Below are 24,014 nucleotides of genomic sequence, written 5' to 3' on the forward strand. Positions count from 1 at the left end.
TGTTGTGGCCACGCTCGAGCATTTCCACAGGGTGGTCACCAAGACACATGAGCCGGTTCCTGCGAGGGTTGAGTCCTCTGAGTTGGTCCTTAAAACGGTCGAGTCTTCTGGGTCGATTCCTGTGATGGTCGAGTCTTCTGGGTTGGTTCCTGTAATGGTCGAATCTCCTGAGTTGGTTCCCATATGGTCGAATCTGCTGAGTTGGTTCCCGTGGGGATCGAGTCTTCTGTGTCGGTTCCAGGATAGTTCGTCACCATCCTCCATTCAGCTCTTGGGACAGCTGTGCCACGCTCGAGTATTCCACGGGGTGGTCGCTGCCGTGCACGAGACTGTCTCTCGGGATGGTCCGAGTCTGTTCCCGGGTCGGCCCCTGTGATGGCCAGTTGGGAACATTTGGTGCGGGCCAGGGTGGCCACCACGGTTTTCACCTGGTCTGCTGTTTCTGCCGGCTCTGCCGGGGTCTCTGGTCCCTCCCTCCCTCCCTTGGATTCATCCTCCCAGACTTTTGTTTGTTTCGTGTGGAGTGTCTGGGAGCCACTCCTTAAAGGGGAGTTATGTCACGATAATCCGTGACAGGTTTTGCATTTGTTCCGATTGTTGTCACCTGGACATTCATTGACTGATTACTTACCTCATCACACCTGTATGTCATTTTGTCTGTCTATTTCAATTCAATTCAATTCAATTTTATTTATATAGCGCTTTTCACAATTGTTAATTGTTGCAAAGCAGCTTTACATGAGTAGATGTAGAGGAGAACATTGAAAATCAATACATAGTATAAGAAGTAGAATATAGCGGCTAAGGATAAAAAACCGTGTAAGCGAGCATATTAATAATGTAACGTATACAGTAAAGTGCTAAGTTAAGCCAAAGTTGGCTGACTCTCCCTGGGACTAAAAAACCCCCTAGGAGAAAACCCAATGGGAAAAAATCCTAGAAGGACAAAAAACCCTAGGGAGAGATTAATATTTATATTTATAATATATAGACACGGTAGGGATAGGAAGCGTGTAAGCGGATTAAACTGGTTCAGCCGGTGGCCGTTGGTCGCGCATCGGTTGGGCGTCACGTTGAAGGACAGCCAGTTGATTAGTGGTGCGATGACCTTCACAGCAACAGGAACTGGGTCTGTTTGTCTCATTGTCCTCAGAGTCGAGGACGAGACAGGGAGACAAAAACAGAATTCTATTAGCGTAGGGGCCGTTCGCATGTAATGCAAGTGTCATACATTATAGTGGTTTAATTCAGCTCGGTTCCAGACAGGCTAACTATAGCGGCAAGAGTAAATTACCCGTATGAGGTATGTGAGTGCTTTGTTCTAGACAAAATAACTACTGCGGGAAAAGTACATTTACTGGACATTCTATGTGAATGCTTTGTTAAAGAAGAATGTCTTAAGTTTAGATTTAAATTGATCGACTGTGTCTGATACTCGAACATTATTTGGTAAATCATTCCAGAGCTTAGGGGCTAAGTAGGAAAAGGATCTACCACCTTTAGACACTTTTGATATTCTAGGGATAATTAAGTAACCCGAATTTTGTGATCGCAGTTTACGTGGTGGATTGTATTCTGATAGTAGTTCTTTTATATACGAGGGCGCTAGGCCATTTAAGGCTTTGTAGGTGATTAGTAATATTTTAAATTGTATGCGATATTTAACTGGTAGCCAGTGTAAAGATGCCAGAATTGGACTAATGTGGTCATACTTTTTAGATCGAGTAAGCACTCTTGCGGCGGCGTTTTGAACCAGCTGTAGCTTGTTTACCTGATTTGCATGGCATCCCCCGAGTAACGAGTTACAATAGTCTAATCTAGAGGTCATAAAAGCATGGATAAGCTTTTCTGCATCTGATGCAGACAGCATATGGCGTATTTTTGAGATATTTCTAAGATGGAAAAATGCTGTGCGGCAGACGTTGGAGATATGACTATCGAAAGATAGATTGCTGTCAAACATTACGCCTAAATTCTTAACCGTGGAAGATGGCACCACCGTGCAGCCATCTATGGGCAACTTGTAATCTGACATATTATGTTTGGAGCGATTTGGTTCAATAATAAGTATCTCTGTCTTATTGGAGTTTAGCATAAGAAAGTTATGTGCCATCCAGTCCCTAATATCACTAATGCAGTCTGTTAGCTTAGCAAACTGGTGGGTTTCGCTAGGATGTGACGAGATGTAAAGCTGGGTATCATCCGCATAGCAGTGAAAACTTATGTTATGTTTCCTGATAATGTCTCCTAGAGGTAACATATATAACGAGAATAGGATAGGGCCTAGAACTGATCCCTGAGGTACGCCGTATTTAACGGGGGAGTGATGTGACTCTTCCTCATTTACATAAACAAAGTGATATCGATTGGTTAGATACGATCTAAACCAGGCTAACGCCTGACCACTGATGCCAACATAGTTTTCTAGTCTATTGAGTAGGATTCTGTGATCTATTGTGTCAAAGGCTGCACTAAGGTCTAGTAATATAAGGATTGAGATTTCACCACGGTCGGATGTTAATAGGAGGTCATTTGAAACTCTAAGCAGCGCTGTCTCTGTGCTATGGTGGGGCCTGAATCCTGATTGGAACTTTTCATATGTATTATTATTCGCTATGAATGTGCGTAGCTGGCTTGCCACTATTTTTTCTAATATTTTAGAAAGAAAAGGTAGATTTGAGATTGGTCTAAAGTTATTAAGATCTCCCTGGTCAAGGTTTGGTTTTTTAATGAGCGGTCTAATAACTGCTAGTTTGAAAGCTGTTGGAACGTATCCTAATTCTAGCGATGAGTTAAAGATATTTAGTACCGAGTCGGACACTACATGAAATACCTCTTTTAGTAATTTTGTGGGAATGGGGTCTAATATACAGGACGATGATTTAGATGACGTTACTAATTTAGAGAGCTCTTCTATTGTAGTAGGTTTAAATGACTCAAGATGTTCGTATGATAATCTAGTGGTAAATGTACTATTGGGTTGAGTGGTGGCTGCTTGCGTAGTTTCTATGTTTTCCCTAATAGAAATAATTTTGTTAGTAAAAAAGTTCATGAAGTCGTTACTATTGTGTTGGAATTTACTATTGGTTTCTGTTTGTTCTTTGTTTCTAGTCAGTTTCGCAACTGTGCTAAAGAGGAAACGAGGGTTGTTATGATTTTCTTTAATAAGCGTACTGAGATAGGTAGATCTGGCGGTTTTAATAGCCTGTCTGTAGTGTTGAACACTCTCTTTCCATGCTGAACGCCATACTTCTAACTTTGTGTTTCGGTAGTTTCTTTCCATTTTTCTAGCTACTTTTTTAAGGGCTGCAGTATGATGGTCATACCATGGAGCTGGCGTTTTTCCTTTGATTCTCTTTTTTCGTATGGGAGCAACGGCATCCATCGTGCTAGAGCAAACGTTGTTCAGGTTTTCTATTATAATATCCAGATCTTCACGGTTATCTGCTACATGTTTCATTTGAGACAGGTCTGGAAGAGTGCTAATAAAGCTATCTTTAGTGGTGGAAATTATTGTTCTGGCTAATCTGTAGCATGTTGTAGACTGAGCGGTCCTATCTAGAAGTATTGTGTATGACACAAGGCAATGGTCTGAAACGGCATCGCTCTGGGGTGATATTTCGATGTCATTAATATTGAGTCCGAGTGACAGAATTAAGTCTAATGTGTGCTTACGAGTATGCGTGGGTCCAGACACGTTTTGTTTAATACCGAGAGAATTTAGAACATCCATAAACGCACGTCCTAATGCATCTTTTGAGTTATCCACATGGATGTTAAAATCACCAACTATAAGAGCTTTGTCTACAGTGACTGTAATCTCAGATAGGAAGTCTGCTATTTCTTTAAGAAAATCTGTGTGGTGGCCCGGAGGCCTATATATGGTAGCTAAAATGAACGAAAGCTGTTTGTTGTTACGATCAGTTATTTCCATGTTTAACAGTATTATTTCAAACGAATTAAATTTTAGTTCTGATTTATGGTTTACTTTGAACATTTTGTTGTATATTGTAGCTACACCACCCCCTCTCCCTTTTAGACGAGGAACGTGTTTATAATAATAGTCTTGTGGGGTGGATTCGTTTAAACTGATGTAATCGTCTGCTTTAAGCCAGGTCTCTGTTAAACAGAGTGCATCTAAGTTTTGGTCAGTAATTATTTCATTGATAATAGGTTCTTTATTGGTAAGCGATCTAATGTTAAGAAGGCCGAATTTTAACATTTGAGTTTCATCTTTTAGTGTATTGTGTTCTAATTTTATGTTAATAAGATTTGTACGAGACGAGGTATACGGTGCTCTGTATTTATTTGTTCGAGGAACAGACACAGTCGAGATGTGTTGGTACTCTGGTAAAAAAGGCTCTATGTGCTGGGATATATGTGATCTTGACATGTCAAGGCAGCTAACAGACTGATGGGTAAGCCGATCTGTCTGTTTCCTGACCTGGGCCCTGGATAGTCAGACTATATCAAAAGTAAGACTATTGGTCAGATTTCTAGAGAGTATAGCACTACCTTCCGGAGACGGATGGAGGCCATCTCTCTTTAGCAGGTCAGGTCTTCCCCGGAAATGCTTCCAATTGTCTATAAACCCTACGTTATGCTGAGGGCACCACTTTGACATCCAGCCATGAAGAGACACTAATCTACTGTAAGTTTCATCTCCCCGGTAGGCGGGGAGGGGACCAGAGCAAATTACATTGTCTGACATTGTTTTTGCAATTTCACACACCTCTTTAATAGTATCTTTGGTGATCTCCGACTGGCGGAGTCTGGTGTCATTCGTGCCGGCGTGAATAACAATCTTAGAAAACTTACGTTTAGCATTAGCCAGCACTTTTAATTTGGATCTAATGTCAGACGCTCTGGCTCCCGGTATACAATCGACTATGGTGGCTGGTGCCTCAATGTCAACGTTCCTGAGTATAGAATCTCCAATAACCAGGGCACTTTTAACAGACGTCTCAGCCGGTGTATTGCTGAGTGGAGAAAATCTGTTTGATATTAAAACAGGAGCGTGATTTGGGTGCCGAATGTGACTATGCCGCCTGACAGTCACCCAGTTAGTCAGCCGCCTTGACTCTGAAGTCGGAACCGAGCCATGTGTATTACGCTTAACACTAGGCGCACCCGAAACAGTGTTTGTAACAATAACATTAGCGGTCTTACTGTCCTCAACTAGCGTTCGGATGCGCGCTTCTAGTTCAGCAACCTTCTCCGTCAGCCTTACTACTTCAATACACTTAGCACATGTAAACCCCTCTATGCTGACGGAAGAAGCTAAACTGTACATGTGGCAAGTAGTGCAGGTTACAATGACAAGCGGAGTCTTACCGTGTTCATGCTGGGCGATGGCGTCTCCGTTCGCCTGAACGCGGTCCGTGAAGCTGCATCGAGACGGGTGCTGGCTCGCAGTACGCCTCGGCCGCCTACGAGTGTCTGTGGTCAGGGTGATGTGAGGCACGCTGACTCTGCGAAGGCCGGGCAGCACCTCCTTCACAGCTTCCCGATCTGGTGTGGACAGATCAGAAAAGCATACCTCGGATGAATCCGCCATTAGATCGCCAAAGAAGGCAGGTTTAAGTAAACAGACGGTAAGAAATGCTAGAGGGCTATATGCTAAACTGGGTGTTACAAGTGATAAAATCGTTTCGCTTAGTAATACAATTCAGTAATCGTCAAGGTAAAGTATTCCTAAGATAAACTAATAAGTTATATTATATAGATAGGAATAAGATAGTGAAAAAATAGGATTTAGCTGATAAGCTCAACGGAGCTTCGGGCTTGCGACTCCTCTCTTCGTCTTTCTCTCAGCGTCTCTCTCTGATGACGTTGCGTCTCTCTCTGATGACGTTCTCTGATGACGTGCTTAGAGATCAGTGGACTGAAAGGTGTGTGAAAGACGGCGTGTTTGACTCCGGAACCGGGAAAGTTTTAGAACTCGAAAAATTTAAGCCCTTGTTTGTGTAATGTTCACTGCCGGATTATTGTCGCCATTCCACGTCTGTTCTTGTGCTTCATGTCAGTGTTCCTGTTGTGCTTACCTGCCTGTTGTTGTTTCTCGTGTTTTATTTTCTGTTTGTTAATAAATGTTATTTATTCATCTGAACTTTGCAAATGTGTCCTAACTCCTGTTTCCCGGCGTGACACAATATGGTTCCAGACGTCAGACAGCCTGTCAGGTATGTGCGCATAATAGATAAAAGCCCTTGTCAATCACCCGTTGGTCTGCTCCAATCACTTCCCATGCCATCCTGACCCTGGTCTCACATAGCCATTGATTTTGTCACTGGCTTACTGGCTTCTAATGATAACCCTGACTGGTCTCCCGATCGACGTTGTTTCAGATAGGGGTCACAATATCAGAGTTATTGGTGCCAACAGCAATCCTGGGTCGAGTATGCCCATAATTCTCTTCCCGTATCCTCAAGTGGTATGTCCCCGTTTGAATCATCTTTTTGTTTTCAACCCCCCCCCCCTTCCCATCACAGGAACCCGATGCTGCAGTCCCGTCTGCACTAGCCTCTATCCACTGCTGCAAAAGCACGCGGAGGAGGGCTAGAACTAAGGGTGTGACAGTGATTATATAACCGTGACACCAACGGTTATAGTTGAACACTGTCATTAGAACTCTATAACCACTAAAACCATGTTATTAACATTTTTTTTTTTTATTATCAAAGAGAATGTTTAAATACTGATTAAAAACAGTTAAAGGTAGGGTAACAGATTTGATCCTGAAACATTTTTCGTTATGCTGGTTAAAAGTCTCCTCACATCCTGATAGCAATCACTGTGTTAAGTTGTTTAAATGTATTTGTAGAAATTTATGTCATCTGTGAAAGGCGTAGGACCAAAAAATGTTCAACAAATCATAGATTTCGGTCCGAACAGACGTTTCCATTTTTGTCCCTCATACGTAAGCGTAATTTGAATGCCCACCGCGCAGCGAGTCCACGCAGACACCATACGTCATCGGCGCGTTCACGTGCGCTCACCTCCTGTCTGTAAACAGTGAGAATAGCAAACTTTTCTGCTGAATTGACAACCTACACAGGAGGCACACAATGAAAGACATCTTTTATAACAACAACAGCAAAAACTGCCTGGATCAGCAAGAGCAAAAACCCAAATTAACATCGGTAACTTTACTGCTTTACCACGAGATGAAACAGCTGCAGGAGGCAAAGAGTCTGAAAGGGTCATTGCACTGTTTATTTTGGTAAGGTAGGTACGCGATATGTTTGTACTGAGATGGATTCAGATATTCTACTTTGATGAAACATTGTGTTGCTTATGAAATTTGTGTTCGTTTACGGATTAGCGTAACGATATAGTTACTACGTCTACACAACCGAACGTGTGCTTAAACTAATTCTGATGTAAACCAGTTGTTTGGTTATTTTGGAAGTGTTATTTGACTTTGTACTGCAAAGTTTTCTCACTGCTGAATGAGACATGAGATGTGACCGTCTGATCTGTGCGTGTTCATGTGTTTGGAAAGAGGCGTGACTTTGGATGGCGATTTGACTTGAGGGTGGGATCGGGATTTCATTGCTAGGCGGCTACCGTTAGCATTTTTCAAAATGTGTTACCCTACCTTTAACAGTCCATGTTATTAATGGTCTACGTCGTTTCCAACTGTAGTTGATACTTTGGAAAACAGCGTAAGTGGGATGTGCAGATGACTCATGAACATGGAGAATATATCAGGTCAATTGACCGTTCGCAAAGACGCGACCCCCTTAGTTACTATCGCTATGTCCGACAAGATACGCCGCTCTCATGCCCCATGTTCTCACGCAGTAAAAAATACATACATAGCGGAGCAGAGAGGACAATGCGCTGACAGACAGGACAGTCCAGGTTACTTTTGATATTGAACAAAGTCTCACCTTTCAAATCATCTCTTCCTTCTAGTTAATTTATAACATCAAATAAACATGAATGACCCCCCCCCCCGGACTGTTATGTTACAAATTGTCACATTTGACTCGCGTCGTAACCGTCATCAACATTTCTGAAACCGGCACACCCCTAGCTAGAACAGTCTTAATTCAGGCTTCCAGATTAACCAAGGCAGCAGCTGATTGTCACCGTCGAGCTTCACCCCGCTATATCTGTGTGCAGAAAGTAGGATCCTTTCCTCCAAGGATCTGCCTCTCTGAGAGCCTTCCCGCAAGCTGGCTCCTCAGTTGCTTGGGCCATGCAGTATCATCAAGGTCGTCAGTCTGGTAGTGGTCAAACTCAAGTTACCTCCCACTCTTGGTCGGATTCACCCTGTTTTTCATATGTCTAGGGTTAAACCTGTTTTTTTCTCGCATTAATCCAGGCCCCTTTGTTCACGCCCCCCTCCCCCTGCAACTAGTGGATGGTTCTCCTGTCTATACCGTTAGGATATTACTAGACGTCCATCGCAGAGATTATCAGTATTTAGTGGACTGGGAGGGTTATGGCCGGAGGAGAGGAGCTGGGTCTGGACCAGGACATCCTGGACCCTGGGTTGATCGAGGAGCCTTCGCTGAGACTGCCCAGTGGCAATCATGGGGGGGGGGCTACTGTCATGACTTTGGTCTGATCGGTCGCTTCTGTGTTTATATTGACTTTTTGTTTTGACAGCTCAGCACGTGCACGCCTGTCACTTGCCGTTCTTTCCTCCCACCTCGTTATCTCATCTGCCGTCCCTCACCTGATCCCTGTTTAGTCCCGATTCAGTTTGCTATTTAATCCTGTTATGCTTTTTTAGGTCCAGTTGTTGTCTGCATCTCACCTCGGCATTGGTCCAGTGTTTATCGCCTCTCTTTCAGGCTGAGCCCTGTGGTTTTCCCATCGCTCCCGGGCATAGTACCATGGTTTATATTCAATAAAGACTATAGAAAATCACTGACTCTGTGTTCCTTGACAATGTCATAGTAAAATACAGTTTAAATTTAGCTTAAATGACACATTTTCCTATTTTAATCTATTTACTTATTTATTTTACAGTTGGGGAAATTAGTATTGAACGCATCAACTTTTTTGTTCCTACATATATTCAAATGAGGTTATTCACATAAAATCTTCACCAGACATTAGTAATAACTCAAGAAATCAACAAAATATAAAGAATTCACAACAATAAAGTCTTTAAAGGGATAGTTCGGCCAAAAATGATATTAAACCCATGATTTACTCACCCCCAAGCTGTCCGAGTTGCATATGTCCATTGTTTTTCAGACAAACACATTTTCGGATATTTTAGAAAATATTTTAGATCTTTCAGTTGATTAAATGTAATGTTACGGGGTCCACCCATAGTCCACGACCTTAAAGTCCAAAAAAAGTGCGTCCATCCTTATATAATTATTAAATAAAATAAAAAGAAATATAATTACTTTCTAAATACTTATGGATTTCAGCTTGTTCCTTGCCCTGGTGACCTGGTGTTCATTCCTGTTAGTATTGCACATAACTTTATGTGTGGACTTTAATGTTGTGCAGTTACATTTGTGGTTCCCTTTCAAGGGATACTTGACGCTGTGTCATGTAATGACATTATGGGGAACGCTATGCAGCGTGTGGGCATTGTGAGAAAATACCATTCAAATGCTCCACTCTCGATGGGTTTTCGCAAGCGTGGTTCAATGGGTGCCCGTGAGCGGCTTCACCCGTTTATCCGCGAATGTTGTGAATTACTCTAGTTCTGAGGATCTAGATGTAATTAATGTTTATACAGAAAACAAACCCCGCAAGCCTTGTGGTTTAACGGGTGCCCGTGAGCGGCTTCACCCGTTTATCCGCGAGTGTTTGTGAATTACTCTAGTTCTGAGGATCTAGATGTAATTAATGTTTATACAGAAAACACAACTTACTGATCTATACCCTTTCTCCATGTTACGAAGAACTATTATGTTGTGACCCGATCGGCTGTAACAATCTAATATTGACTTTACTGACCAGCACAAAGTGAAGGCTGCCAGTGAACTTGACGAAAGAGGTTTAACTTTCTTCCCTGATTTACACTGATAAGTTTTTAAACGGAAGACCATGCAGATATGCAGACTCCTCTCATTTATTGTTAAACACATCAGCGAGTTTCTTAACCCTTTTTGGGGGGTTTTTAAATAATGCAGATACGGCAAATGCCCGTATTGAAAGTATCTCGCGGTTTATTTGTTGCGAGAGACAGCAACAATATAAATGGATTAACAAGTTTATATGGTCGCGGGTCGCGCTGGAGCATGCCTTCGCAATATTGGCATTCTTCACGCATATCAAGCAGATATTGTATGAATTAAAGGGTGAACCTGAATCCTGTAATATTAGATGAGCTCAGGAGAGCGGCGGAGCTTTCTCTCCGTGCTACTAAAGAAACGGGTTTTTCCTCGTCGCAGTTTCCCCCGAGAATCTGCATCTAAACAGTATTAATCAACATACAGATAACAAAAACAGAGTGTTGTCTCTCGTGCCCCCCCTCTCCCTCAGAGAGCTTGGGGGACGAAACAACAACCAGCAACCAGAGAGGCATACTGTATAAGGCTGATCTGAGAGCAGTCATTGTCTCAAAATCATAAGGCTGCGTTAAAGGGGACCTGTCGTTCACAAGTGGCCTCTTAGGGCACTTTTCATAGAGCACAGATAAAACCTGTGCCCGATGTGCCCTCACATACAAAATAGTTTGTTAACCCCTTATGTTCCGTCTTCATTAAAGAAGACCTAATTTTTGTCTCCATTAAAAAAGACATATAAAACAGAACAATAGGGTTTTTCTTAGTAGCTCAGCTGTGCCCTGCCGGTCCTCCGCTTCAGGGCAGTGAGCATTCTGGAGTCAATCTCCTTTTTAGTGCATTTTTCCATGAGTGGAGAAAATTAAAAAATGTCACAAAATGGCTGCTAGAGGTTATAGAGAAAGGCTACATAATTCAGTTTGTTTCCCATCCTCCCAGGTTCGGAGGGGTTTTACCCACTGAGGTGGGCCCCGGAAAAAAGACCACCTTATTAAAGGAATAGGTCATTGCTTTATAGCCATTATTTTATTGGACCAAAGAAGGATGGAGGGCTGAGGCCTATTTAGATCGATCTCTGAAGAGATAAAAATTCTAAAACTGACAATTCCTTTTATTGTGGCGTTAATCAGGTCTGAGGACTGGTTCGTCATGATACATTTTAAGGACCCCTATGTCCATATATCTATCCTCCTGCAGCATCTGGAAATCCCAGGTTTGCTTTCGGGGGCAAACCATACCAATATCGGGTTCTGCCGTTCAGAGTAGTTCTTTCACAGCGCATAATGCATGGATTTAACCCTTGCTCCTCTGAGACTTCAAGGGATCCAAATACTTAATTACATAGACTATTGGCTTGTGTTAGTCCAGTCTCGAGACATGGCAGTTCGGCATCGAGATGTCGTCCTTGCCCATATGAAGCGCCTAGGGCTACGGAACAACGCCAAAAAGGGCATTTTAACCCACTAGCAGAAAATATTATTTCTTTGGGTAACTTGGGACTCAGTGAGGATGTAGGCACGTATGTCTCCTACACACACAGAGTCGATCCTGGCATCAGTGTCTAGGATCAGATAAGGCCAATTTTACACCGTAAAGCACTTTCTAGAGTGTTAGGTCCGTTGGCGGCAGCATCTAGTATTAGGGAGGCCTGAGGTCGCGCCCTCTATACAGACTGGCGCATCAGGTTCTCCTTTGGTCTCACGGGAAATTTTTTGTCATTCAGACATCCCCAGGGTCCAGAATGTGAGAGCAGACACCCTGTCGAGGCAGGGGCTGAGGTTGTAAAGCCCATACTATTCGAAAGATTATGGTTTAAAATGGAGATTACTCCAGATTTAAGATCCACTATTTCTGTTTTTATGCTCCTATTACTAAGGGCTCTTTTTAGTGTTTCGAAAGCCCTTTTCATGGCCTCTTTCAAACACATTTGACTTATGTGCAGATACATTTCTGTCACTGAAGTTAGCTTTTTTATTAGCCATCATAGTTCAACAGGTGCCCGCAAGTCGGCTTCATCCGTTTTAACCGTGAGGGCTGTGAATTACTCTAGTTCTGAGGATCTAGATGTAATTAATGTTTATACATAAAACACAAATGAGCTCCACACGAAATTAAAACTATTTTAAATGGAGACTATTCACTACTCGGTTTAGTGACAAACATTTATTTCCAAACCTGCCCAGTGGCTTCAGTTCTGGAATTTTCACAAAATCGGTTTTCATCCGGTTTATATCCATTTACTACCAGAGTATATGCTGCGGCTATCTCTGTGTCTATGCTCCTATTTCTAAGGGTTCTATCTGTGGTGCTTCGAAAGCCCTTCTCATGGCCTCTTTCGAACACATTTGACTCATGTACAGATACATTTCTGTCACTGAAGTTAGCCTTTTTTATTAGCCATCATGGTTCAACGGGTGCCCGCGAGTCGGCTTCACCCGTTTTAACTGTGAGGGCTGTGAATTACTCTAGTTCTGAGGATCTAGATGTAATTAATGTTTATACAGAAAAACACAAATGAGCTCCAGATGAAATTAAGGCTATTTTAAATGGAGGCTATTCACTACTCGGGGTAGTGACAAACATTTACTTCCAAACTGCCCATTGGCTTCAGTTCTGGAATTTTTACAATACCGTTTTTTCATCCGGTTTATATCCATTTACTACCAGAGTATAGGATGCGGCTATCTCTGTTTTTATGCTCTTATTACTAAGGGCTCTATCTGTAGTTGTTTCGAAAGCCTTTCTCATGGCCTCTTTCGAACACATTGATTCATGTACAGATAAAGTTCTGTCACTGAAGTTAGCCTTTTTATTAGCCATCACTTCTCTGAGGAGAGTGAGTGACTTCTTATTCATGCCTGGAGTTCGCTTCAGACGAATTAAGGCTATTTTAACTACCTGGTGTAGTGACGACATATTTAGTTCCAAACTGCCCAGTGGCTTCAGTTCTGGAATTTTTTACAATACCGGTCTTTTATCCGGTTTATACCCAGAGTATATGCTGAGGCTATCTCTGGTTTCACACTCATATCCCTGAGGGCTCTATGGGTAGTAGCATCACTTCTCTGAGGAGAGTGAGTGACTAACAAGCTTATCAGCTGCTTCTTCATGCCTGGAGTTTCGCTCCAGGCGACATTTAAGGCTGTTTTAAATGGAGATTATTCACTACTCTGTGTAGTGACAAACATTTACTTCCAAACTGCCGACTGGCTTCAGTTCTGGAATTTTTACAATACCGGGTTTTCATCCGGTTTATATCCATTTACTATCAGAGTATATGCTGCGGCTATCTCTGCCTTCACGCCTTATTGGGTGGTACATTTAGGATGAGGCCTCCTGCTCAAATCAGAGTTCCAGTATGGGACCTGGCAGTAGTTCTGAAAGGGGTTCTTTATGGCACCTTTCGAACCCATTAACTTGTGTACAGTTAAGTTTCTGTCACTGGAGTTAGCCTTTTTATTAGCCATCACTTCTCCGAGGAGAGTGGGCAACTTCCAAGCTTATCAGCTTCTTCTCTATCCTGGAGTTTGCTTCAGGACATATTAAGGCTATTTGCACCCAAGACCGGGTTATGTTCCCAAGGTTCCTAGCAATGTGGCTAGAACATTGGTCTTTCAGGCTTTTTCATCCTCCTCCTCAAGAGTCGGCGGATCAACAGAGGCTACATCTTCTATGCCCTGAGGGGTTTTTAGAGGTTTACATTAATAGATCTTCCACCTTAGAAGATCCGACCAACCTTTGGTCTGTGTTTGGTTCTCCAAGAGAGAACATTCTTCCTCTAAACAAACAATCAATAATTGATTGTGGAGGCTATTTTTATAGCGTATGAGGTGCACATTATGTTTTCACCTCTGCGAAAATTAGGGCACACTCGACTAGGAGTATGGCGTCTTATCTGGCCCCTTTGTCAGGGACCTCCATGCTTTGTGGTGTGGCGGGATAATCTCCCCCACACATTTTTATGAGGTATTATGTTTTTAGACCTCCCTTTTCTACCGGGATCTCAGGTCTTTATGTCTTAAGTTGTGCGTGGACACCTTCACACTAACAGACAGTCACAATTAATTATGGCGTAGTGGGTATCTCGTTCCCCATAATGTCATTACATGACACAGCGTCAAGTATCCCTTGAAAGGGAACGTCAGGTTACGACTGTAACCGTGGTTCCCTGAGATAGGGAACGAGACGCTGTGTCCCTTTGCCATAACTCCTTGTGCCTGTAGCATTCGCTTCAATTTTAACAGAAGCTGTTTGACCTATATTATTTCCGCATATTTATAGCCTCGCGTTGCCACGTCACTCTTGACGTCATCCGCCGGCGTCTATATATAGACCCAGTTGACACAATATTCACGCGCGTCACGCTGCATAGCGTTCCCCATAATGTCATTACATGACACAGCGTCTCGTTCCCTATCTCAGGGAACCACGGTTACAGTCGTAACCTGACGTTTTCTTGAGTTAATACTGATGTCTGGTAGTGCTGGGCGATAATTCGATAACGATAAATTTTATCGATATAAACTTTTACGATAAAACGATAAGGGAAGTTCGATAAGTGATTGATAATGTTTACGCACTGTGCGTAATGTTGCGCGAGCACTTCCGGATGCGGCATGCGCTCTTGGTTTACAATCACAGTGTCAGTTAGACTTGAAGGAGTGGAAGATGAGGCAAGTTATTCATTTATTAGTAGAGACCTATGATTTTCGCGATGCGGATAACGCGGACGGAATCACGAAATCCAAATGCGCGGAAACATTTTCTTGTGTGTAATGTTGGACGCGCAAACAGGGTTCGTCAAACACAGCAGACACAATAGGTGCAGTATACTGTACTTTCATTCAGCGTCCGCCTTGCGCACGCACATGTCCGCACAGCTTTAAAAGTATATTTACAGGACATTCACAAATTCAGGAAACTGAGGAAAAGCAGCAGATCCACCACTGCAGTGAATATAGTGTTTGCGTATGTGCGCTCCCACAGCAACGTGACACTCTTGACATCCATTTATCACCGTCTATAGCTCGTATATGTATAACACACGCGTGATCACTGAACTAAGTTTTCTTTCTTGTTTAAGTGAACATAAACAGCTGTTATTCAGTATATTGAAACTTAAAGCAGTCTGTCTTGGGTCTTAAAGTGACAGTAGTCTGCTGCTTTTGTGTCAGAAATGTGTTGATTTCATAACAAATAGATTTACATTTAATACAGATGCAGTAAAACAAGATTTTTGTATTTGTCATGTTCTGAATAAAAAGTAGTTTAAAACCATTATTAATTGTCTGTTTTTTACAATTTTCATTCAGGAGCAGAAATCTGCCTTTAAATTTGACAGGAGTAAAGATTTGTTATTTATCATGATAATTATCGATATCGACTGATATGGAAAACATTTTCTCGATAATTTTTTTGGTCATATCGCCCAGCCCTAATGTCTGGTAAACATTTTATGTCAATAACCTCATTGGAAATATATGTACTGAAAAAAAAAACTTATTTCCCCCACCGTATATTCACCTAGGGCAGAACCTAGCAGAATGACAATAAATCTTGCTTCTTCTTAAAGTAATTGAAAGATCATCTAATTCTGGAATCTGTAATTAATAACAAATCATTTATCATTATTTTATTATTATTTATCATATTTAGAGTGCAGCATTTCATCTGGACCTTTCAATAATTTTATCCACAGTGAAAGCCGTGCTTTTCTTTTTCTGTGTAATTACATAAAATACATAAAACCCGAAAAGGGTCAATACATTTTTTTTACAGTTGGGTTAAAAAAGGTTTGCTTTTAGCAGCGTTTTTAGGATTTTCTAAATTAACTCTAAAAAAGAGACAATTCCGAGGTTAGACTCATTCACCTCACACACATATTGTAGTGCTCTTAGGGGTTTATAAAGTAGCACTGTTCCAGTAAACCATTATCCATTATCTGTGACATTCCAAATAATGTATTCTGCTTTAGGCACATCCCTGACATGATGGGAGTTATTGTCTTCGGCATGTAACATCAAAGTATGATGAAAGCAGCCAGGACTCAACAGCATCCTCGCAATACTTTGATGTCAGATGCTAATCGGTCTGTGCCGTGCCACATGAAGTCAAAAACACCATATGATTTCTACAGCAGTAAAAGTGGAGAGCAATGATACCCAGATATGACATGAAACCATCGACAGAAAGAAGGAGGGACATACTAAAGTGCTAAATATGCTTATTTCTCTTGATTCAAACATTGCTGAAAACATGTACATAAGCATGTAAACAAAAAATATAACACTCTGATATTTTGATATTTTCATGCAAAAAATTTCATATTGTGCTATTAAACTGATTTTATGAAGAACCGTACATGGGATTGTTGTTTCCATTGTTTTCCAGTGAGTCTCCGATCCGAATTTCTGCTCCATTGGTTTCTGGAAGATGACCGTCTGATCTAGCAGTGATGATTATTGTACTAGTATAATAATCCAAGAGATCCAACCTCCACCATGGATTATCTTGAACTCCGGTACTGGAGCAATAGGCATCTACTGATCCATATCTTTTTCCATCTATGGCTTTTTCAGGTACCCTAGGGTAATATGTTGATGACTGTATAACCGTTCCTTTACGTGCTATATTCTCTAAAAAAAAGATGTTTAAATCAGGGGATCAGTCTGTATATACACATGAAGTCATACATTTACGTACACCTTAACCTGCTAAATGTTTCTATCATTAAAAAATGAAGAACGATTGCATGATTTTTATTAAGTATCAAGAGCAAACTATCATACTATAATACACACTATAATAACTGAATTTACAACAAATAATCCAGTTCTCAAGTTTACATACAGTACAATACGCTAGATTCTGTTCAATATTACTAAGAGAATCAATGTTTGTTTTTATGGTATGTATCTGCTCTGAGACATTCAACTGCCCACTGGTCTTCTGAAAAACCCTCAAGACAACCCAGCATTTTGAATACTTCTTGTATTTTAATAAAGCAATATGGTTTAAGTGTGATTAGGCCAGAGATACAATAACAACGGTGATGATATAGAAGGGGTGGTGATGGCGCAGTGGATAAGACACTCGCCTTTGGTGTGAGAGATAAAAGCGTCAGCTAAATGAATAAGTAAGTAAGTAAGAACTATATCAAACGAATCCAAGAACAATACTGCTTTTATAAAATCGTTTTATGGGACAAGTCTGAAAAAGAAAACTAGAAAACAACACCAGAGTAACACATGATAACCCAGATGCTGAACTCATTTTGACAGGTAAAGTTCAATATATACAGCTTCATTTTAACAAAACTAAAGAAATGTGTTGTGGGACTTGTAATGTGTGTTCACTTTTCAAGCCTTTGCTACCAAATGGATCTTTTAAATATCTGGGTACAGAGATTGACTCCCAGTTTAATTTTGAAAAGCATTCAGACAGGCTCAATGTCTAGGCTTATTGAGAAAATTGAGAAGTTTTAACATTGAGAAAGATATTTTGACTCATTAGCCTCTTTCACACAGTAATACTGGTAAATTACCATGAATTTACCAGAATGAATTTACCAGTAAATACAAAAATGTGCTGTTCACACACGCAGTGACATTCCGTCTTTTTACCAGTAAGACATCATTCACACATCAGTATCAAAATACCGGTAAATTCGTTGAGAAAGCGGAAGTACCTGTGGCGCGCGGCAAGCTCAGTGTTGTATTTGTAAACAATCCACGTCGTTCATATCCACGGTCCGTATTTTGTTGTTTTCACGTCTGTGGTAAACTCTGACAGTCGCGAAGTTGCTCATGACCAAACAACATTGCATGAGGCGACGTCAAACCGATGGCGTTTTAAACAACAGTACTTTTTGCACATTAGGCTTCACATAGGGCGTGCTAAGGACGTCGGCAATTCGACAAGTAGGTGGTAAGATGTTTTAAACAACTTTGGTGAAGAAATGTGGACGTAAACTTCAGGTGTGCTCGACTTTCAAGCACTGCATGTGTGGAAACGTCCGTAAACAATCTGGGCGTAAACGCGTCATCTGTTTTAAATCATTATGATTGGCCCGAAGCTGTCAGCGCGGTCTGACGTCGTCCGTTCTAAATGCCGGTAATCCTATATTTTTCGTTCACACATAGCGCTTACCGGTAAATTACTGGTAATCTTACAACCTGTCTTACTGGTAAATTGGGAGCACTGATTTACCGGAAAGGTTCTGTTCACACATGATCTGTTAACTGCAATTTACCAGTAAATTACCAGTAAAGACTGTATGTGTGAAAGGGACTATTGAGTCTGTGCTTACGTTTAATAATGTGTCCTTGTTTCATTCTCTTTTTGTTAAATGTAAGAACAACTTTAAAGGATTGTAAATATTGCTGGAAAATTATTGGAGAGAATCAAGCATCTTTGTCTGATCTTTACATGGTTGCAGTAAAAAGAACATCCTGCACTATTTTGGCAGATACTTCTCACCCCCTTTATAGTTCATTACCAGTAGGCTATCCTTCAGGCAGACGTATAAGATGAGTTGAATTGAAAATTAAATATAAATATGCCTTTTAATAACATATATGACGAAAGTAAACAGGTTTTTCTTGCAGAAGGTCTGCATTGTTTATAAACGAGCAAATAAAATATTTTAAATCAATATTTAACGTTCCTTACCTTACTTATGAGGTAAATAGCCATGTAATAACCGGAATAATGTACAAGCAGCAGGTTGTTAGGGATAATGTAGAGGCAGCCGGTAGTTATTGGGAAATAAGCCCCGACAGTGTTATCAGGACCCGACGCGAAGCGGAGGGTCTTGTATCACACTGAAGGGGCTTATTTCCCGATAACTACCGGCTGCCTCTACATTATCCCGCTTATTACACGGCTACTTGCCACATAAGAAAAAAAACTGGACATGAATATGAATTTGAAACATTTTATTGGCATATTTGTTTTAAATTAACATTTTTATCCTTCCGCAAAACTTTGCACAGATGCATAAAATGATCGTAATACCTTATTAAGATCCTCTACTTCATACTTGTCTGTCTCCATTTTTTTCTCTTTTAGCCAGTCTTTGAGAAGTTTTAATGCCCATTCTGTATTTTTTGTGTGTTGGCTTCGTAGCTGTCATGCTTTATTTTGTCAAGTTAAGTCTCAGTAAGCTCTCTGTGTCTTGTCGTTGTTCGTTCTTCTATTCACTGTTTAAATGTTTTGTTTTTTCCGTACATGTTAAAATTAATGTCAAAATGTTCCATTCGTAGTTGTGGTTGTCCAGTGTTTGTCACAAGATGGCGCCAAACAGTAATCTTTATTGGCGCGGAACGATTTTAATCCTACAAGTAGTACCGGCTATGCGTTATTACTTTGGAGCGGTTATTATTTGAAAAGAACGAACCTGCAAATGTCTCAACTGACCAATCAGAATCAAGCATTCCAGAGAGCCGTGTAATAGTGCAAAATAACAGACTTATTTCTGCATATGAAGTATCAGATCTCACCTGTAACATAAACCTCAACTTCACAGAGAGCGAGATATTCTGTAAGTCCAGTCATGACCACATTTATATAACGTCCCACCATTACACCACATGAGTAACTGATAGTTTGACCAAGTTGAAAACCTGAAGTTACGGCACATCTAGAATGAGAGATAATCAGTTAATCTCTAGACAATATATGATATTTATGATGGTGTCATGAATAACTTTACCTGGTATTGTTTTTTCCATTGTTTTCAGTGGAGTTTCCAATACGAATCTCTGCTCCATTGGTTTGCCAAAGACAACAGTCTGTTCTAGCACTGATGACTACTGTACTTATCCGATAATAATCCAAGAGATCCAACCTCCACCATGGACTCAATTCATATCCAGTAATGGAGCAGTATGAAGGTGAACCTGATCCATATCTTACACCATCTATGGCATTTTGAGCTACAAAGATGGAATATGTAGATGACTGTGTAGCTGTTCCTCTACGTGCTAAATTATCTAGAAAAAAAAATTAAAGACAGTTGATCAGTCAGTGTGAAGATATAAAAACATCTGTGATAATTTACCAGTGGCATTCCGTGCATAGTTTTTAATTCATAAAGTTTTAAATATGAAACTACAACAAAACTGCACCGATTACCCTCAGGAGGCCTTTGTTTATCATCGCGGAGTTGTTTGGATTTCTTTTGTGAAAGATTGATGCAATTTTTTTTGACTTGAAGGAGTGGACCCAGTAACTTTACATTTGATTAACTGAAAGATCTAGGACATTTTCTAAAATAACAAAAAATGTGATCATCTGAAAAACGAATCTAGGATGGTTGGGGGTGAGTAAATCACGGGTTTAAAATCATTTTTGGCCGAACTATCCCTTTAAGATAGAGAACGCTTATTTTTCCCGGTATGTTTAAAACTACTTAGGGTCAATCCAATCAAAGGACTTAGAGGAGCATTTCACCCGTAGAAACGTTAATCTTTACTGAAAGTGTGTCATAGTTGTAGTCAAAATGTAACATACTTTTAGAATTTGGTGCCTATTTGACTAGAAAAAGGGTGTTTGTAGTCTCACCCGCTCAACAAAGATTTTGGACTTCCTTCTTTCAGTGATGCAAAATAAAGCAATAAACCCCGAGAAGCAGTGGATTACCAGTGCATTTTATAACAGCTAAGGGGCGTTGTTAACCCCCTTAGCTGTTTTAAAATGCACTGGTAACCCAACGCTTCAAGGGGTTTATTGCGTTTATAAAACGGTTACTTCATATGCATAACGTTAGCGGGATTTTATAAAATAAAACACAAATAAGTTGTAATTATATTAGTACAAATATTACTCTTCCGCCAAACAAAGTAGTTCCTCAGAATCAAGTGTGACTGAAACAGAGCGTAGTTCCCAACCAACAGAGATGCAGCAAAGACACAATGAAAATATGATTTAAGACTGTGGTGTTTATTTTATAAATCACCATTTATCTAATTTATACATTAACATTTATATTGTGCTGTTGAAGTGATGATCAAATATGTTTGGAAGCATGCTGAACTCTTTCCCCGTCAGCGTTTTTTTTAAGTTGCCACCCAGTTTTAGTTTAATGCCTTGCAGAAAAATTATCTTCTTTAAATAAACATAAAATATCAAATGAAAGAACAGACCATCCGCTTTCAAACAAAAACAAACAAAAAACTTTCATTCATCCTACCTTCATTGTTCCCTTTCAATACGGTTCACTTCGCATTGCGTCAGTTTGCTGACGCTATGGGGGAAACTCCTGTTTACTCCGTGATTGAAGCCTATTGGTTAACGTCTGTAGAAAATACAGACCAATGACGTTTGAGCCCGCGCGGGGCGTGGCACACGTCCCTATATAAGCCGGTGAAATACGTCAAGAGCTCATTACTTTTCTCCTTCAGCGCGAACCTTCTCGCTGCTCCGAAGAAGAAGCCCTTACTCGCCGTCGATCCAAGGACTGCAGCGGACTACGACACACCAGCGTGTTCCCCTGCTGCTTTCCGGTGAGCCTAAAAAGAGAGATTTCATCTAAAAGAGCAGAAGCGCGTTGAGATAATGTCGCTTCGGCATTGCGGCTCCTGCCGAGCCCCTTTGCCTGTGGAGGATTTCCACAAAGAGTGCGTCATCTGTCTGGGTCCTGCCCACGCCGAGGCCGTACTCACCGAGGCGGGCTGCGCCCACTGCGAGCTCCTTCCCATCGCGGTGCTGCGCTCCCGCCTCGAGATCTTTAAAAGGAAGGCTTCCCGTGCTCTCCCGCCTAAACAGCAGCGGAGCCGTGAAGCTGGAAGACGCCCCGAGACCGAGTCCACGCCGGCTCATCCCCCGCGTGCTCTGTCTCCCCGCCGTCATCCTGTCACCTTCGCCCATGAGGACCTACGCCCCCTGCCGAGTGCTAGCTGCATGGTTTCCTTTGGGTCCGGTGACAACTTGGAGATGATGTCATCCTCTAAGGAGTTAGAGGATTGGGCGGCTTCGGATGACGACGCCCACGCAGCCGCCGCTGAAGAACCAACCGAGTCGCGTCCTCACGACTCTGAGCTCATCCGCATCTTGATGCAAGCTACGGCGGAGCTCAACATCAAGTGGTCGCCGCCGTCAGAGCCTCAACTCAGCCGGTTGGACGAGTGGTTTCTGCAGCCCGGGCGCTGTCAATCATCCCGCCAACGGCAGGCGACGTTTTTCCTGAGGTTCACCAAGAGCTCACCAAATCTTGGCGTGCTCCCCACTCCACCCGAGCTCAGAGCGCCGTCTCCCACGTCCTCTCTGTAGTGGACGGCGCCGACGAACACGGCTACTCCAAAATGCCGCCGCTCGAGGAAACTGTCGCCGCCCATCTCTGCCCGTCTTCAGCCGGCAGATGGAGAGCGAAGATGAACCATCCATCAAAGCCCTGTCGTCTGACATCAACCCTGGCGTCGAAATCTTACGCCGCCAATGGCCACGCTGCATCCGCTCTCCATACGATGGCGGTGCTGCAGGTATACCAGGCAAAACTCCTCCGTGACATGGACGAGGCAGGCCCGGACCCGTCGACCTTTAAAGACCTGCGCAGCGCGACTGATCTGGCCCTTCGCGCCACTAAAGTCGCCACTCAGGCTGTAGGAAGAGCCATGGCCAGCCTGGTTGTTCTGGAGAGACATCTGTGGCTGAACTTGACGGAGATCAAGGATACGGATCGGGTTGCCCTTCTTGACTCGCCCGTGTCACCGTCTGGGCTCTTCGGCTCTGCTGTGGAGGGGTTCACCCAGCGCTTCACTGAGGCACAGAAATCGTCGCAGGCTATGCGGCATTTTCTACCAAAACGATCTGCCTCAGCGTCTGAGACCGGCCGCCCAAAACCGCCGCCTGCTCAACGCCCTAAGCCAGCACCAGCTCATCCCCAGCAGAGAGCTGAACCGGAGGTCAAGCGCCAGCGTCCTGCACGACCGGCTGGCCCGCCTCGACGCCGCGGTCCCCGTCCTCGGATCACGCTGGACCCGACGCCGGCGCCGCCTCCCTGAAGAGAGTCTGAGGAGGAAAAGAGGCTCTGGTCCCGCTTCGGCCGGCCCGCCCTCGAAAGTTCTGCGTGTTTCAGTCCCCTCGGGCGCTGGACACACCCTCACTGTAACAGCGAAACACAAATTTTTACCTTTTCACAAAAAGAGCAAATTTCCTCCTCTGTACACACACACACACGGCTTAACGTCCATAAGCATATCGACGCTCGCCGTCAAACTTCACGTTTGGCAATCCACCCCCGGTATGCCGGGCTGGATTCTAAACGTAATCCAACACGGTTATTCACTTCAATTCGCTCGGAGACTACCCCGGTTTCGCGGCGTTCTCTACACCACTGTCCCAGACGATCGTATGCAGATCCTCAGGGAAGAGGTGCGTTCTTTATTACTAAAAGACGCGATAGAGACGGTCCCGGCGGATCAAAGCGAATCAGGCTTTTACAGTCGTTATTTTCTCGTTCCAAAGAAAGACGGGGGCCTCAGAACGATATTGGATCTACGCGTTTTGAATCGCGCTCTTGCCAAACGGCCGTTCAAAATGCTTACAGCTAGACGAATCATGGCGTTAATTCGACCGGGCGATTGGTTCATATCAGTGGATCTGAAAGACGCTTACTTTCACATTCCGATAGCGCCACGTCACAGGCCGTTTCTAAGATTCGCGTTCGACGGGACAGCATACCAGTACAAAGTTCTGCCCTTCGGATTATCTCTGGCACCACGCACATTTACCAAATGTGCGGATGCGGCTCTCGCCCCTCTCAGACAGAGCGGCATCCGCATATTGAATTACCTCGACGATTGGCTTATTCTAGCACAGTCAGAGAGGGAAATTATTGCGCACAAGACCGTTGTACTCCAGCATTTGGAGAATTTAGGGTTCAAAATCAACCTCCAGAAGAGTTTGCTCACCCCCACGCAGCGAATCGCGTTCTTAGGCATGACGCTCGACTCGTTAAAGATGCGGGCATGGCTTACACAGGAACGCGCGCTCACGGTCAGACGCGAGGCGGCATCGTTCAAAGCGGGT

General features: G+C 42.6%; 1 protein-coding gene across 1 annotated transcript in view; it reads right to left on the bottom strand.

The window, feature by feature from the left end:
• Window positions 1-670: 670 nt before the first annotated feature.
• LOC141281493 (uncharacterized) overlaps window positions 671-24,014 on the bottom strand; it is a 142,027-nt gene continuing 118,683 nt past the window's right edge. The window contains exon 2 of the mRNA XM_073813290.1: window positions 671-5,511. Within this exon, the coding sequence (XP_073669391.1) occupies window positions 4,460-5,511 (1,052 nt within the window). The 3' untranslated portion in view covers window positions 671-4,459. The remainder of the gene's footprint in view (window positions 5,512-24,014) is intronic.

This window comes from Paramisgurnus dabryanus, chromosome 2, assembly GCF_030506205.2.
Source record: "Paramisgurnus dabryanus chromosome 2, PD_genome_1.1, whole genome shotgun sequence".
NCBI classification, from domain to species: domain Eukaryota; kingdom Metazoa; phylum Chordata; class Actinopteri; order Cypriniformes; family Cobitidae; genus Paramisgurnus; species Paramisgurnus dabryanus.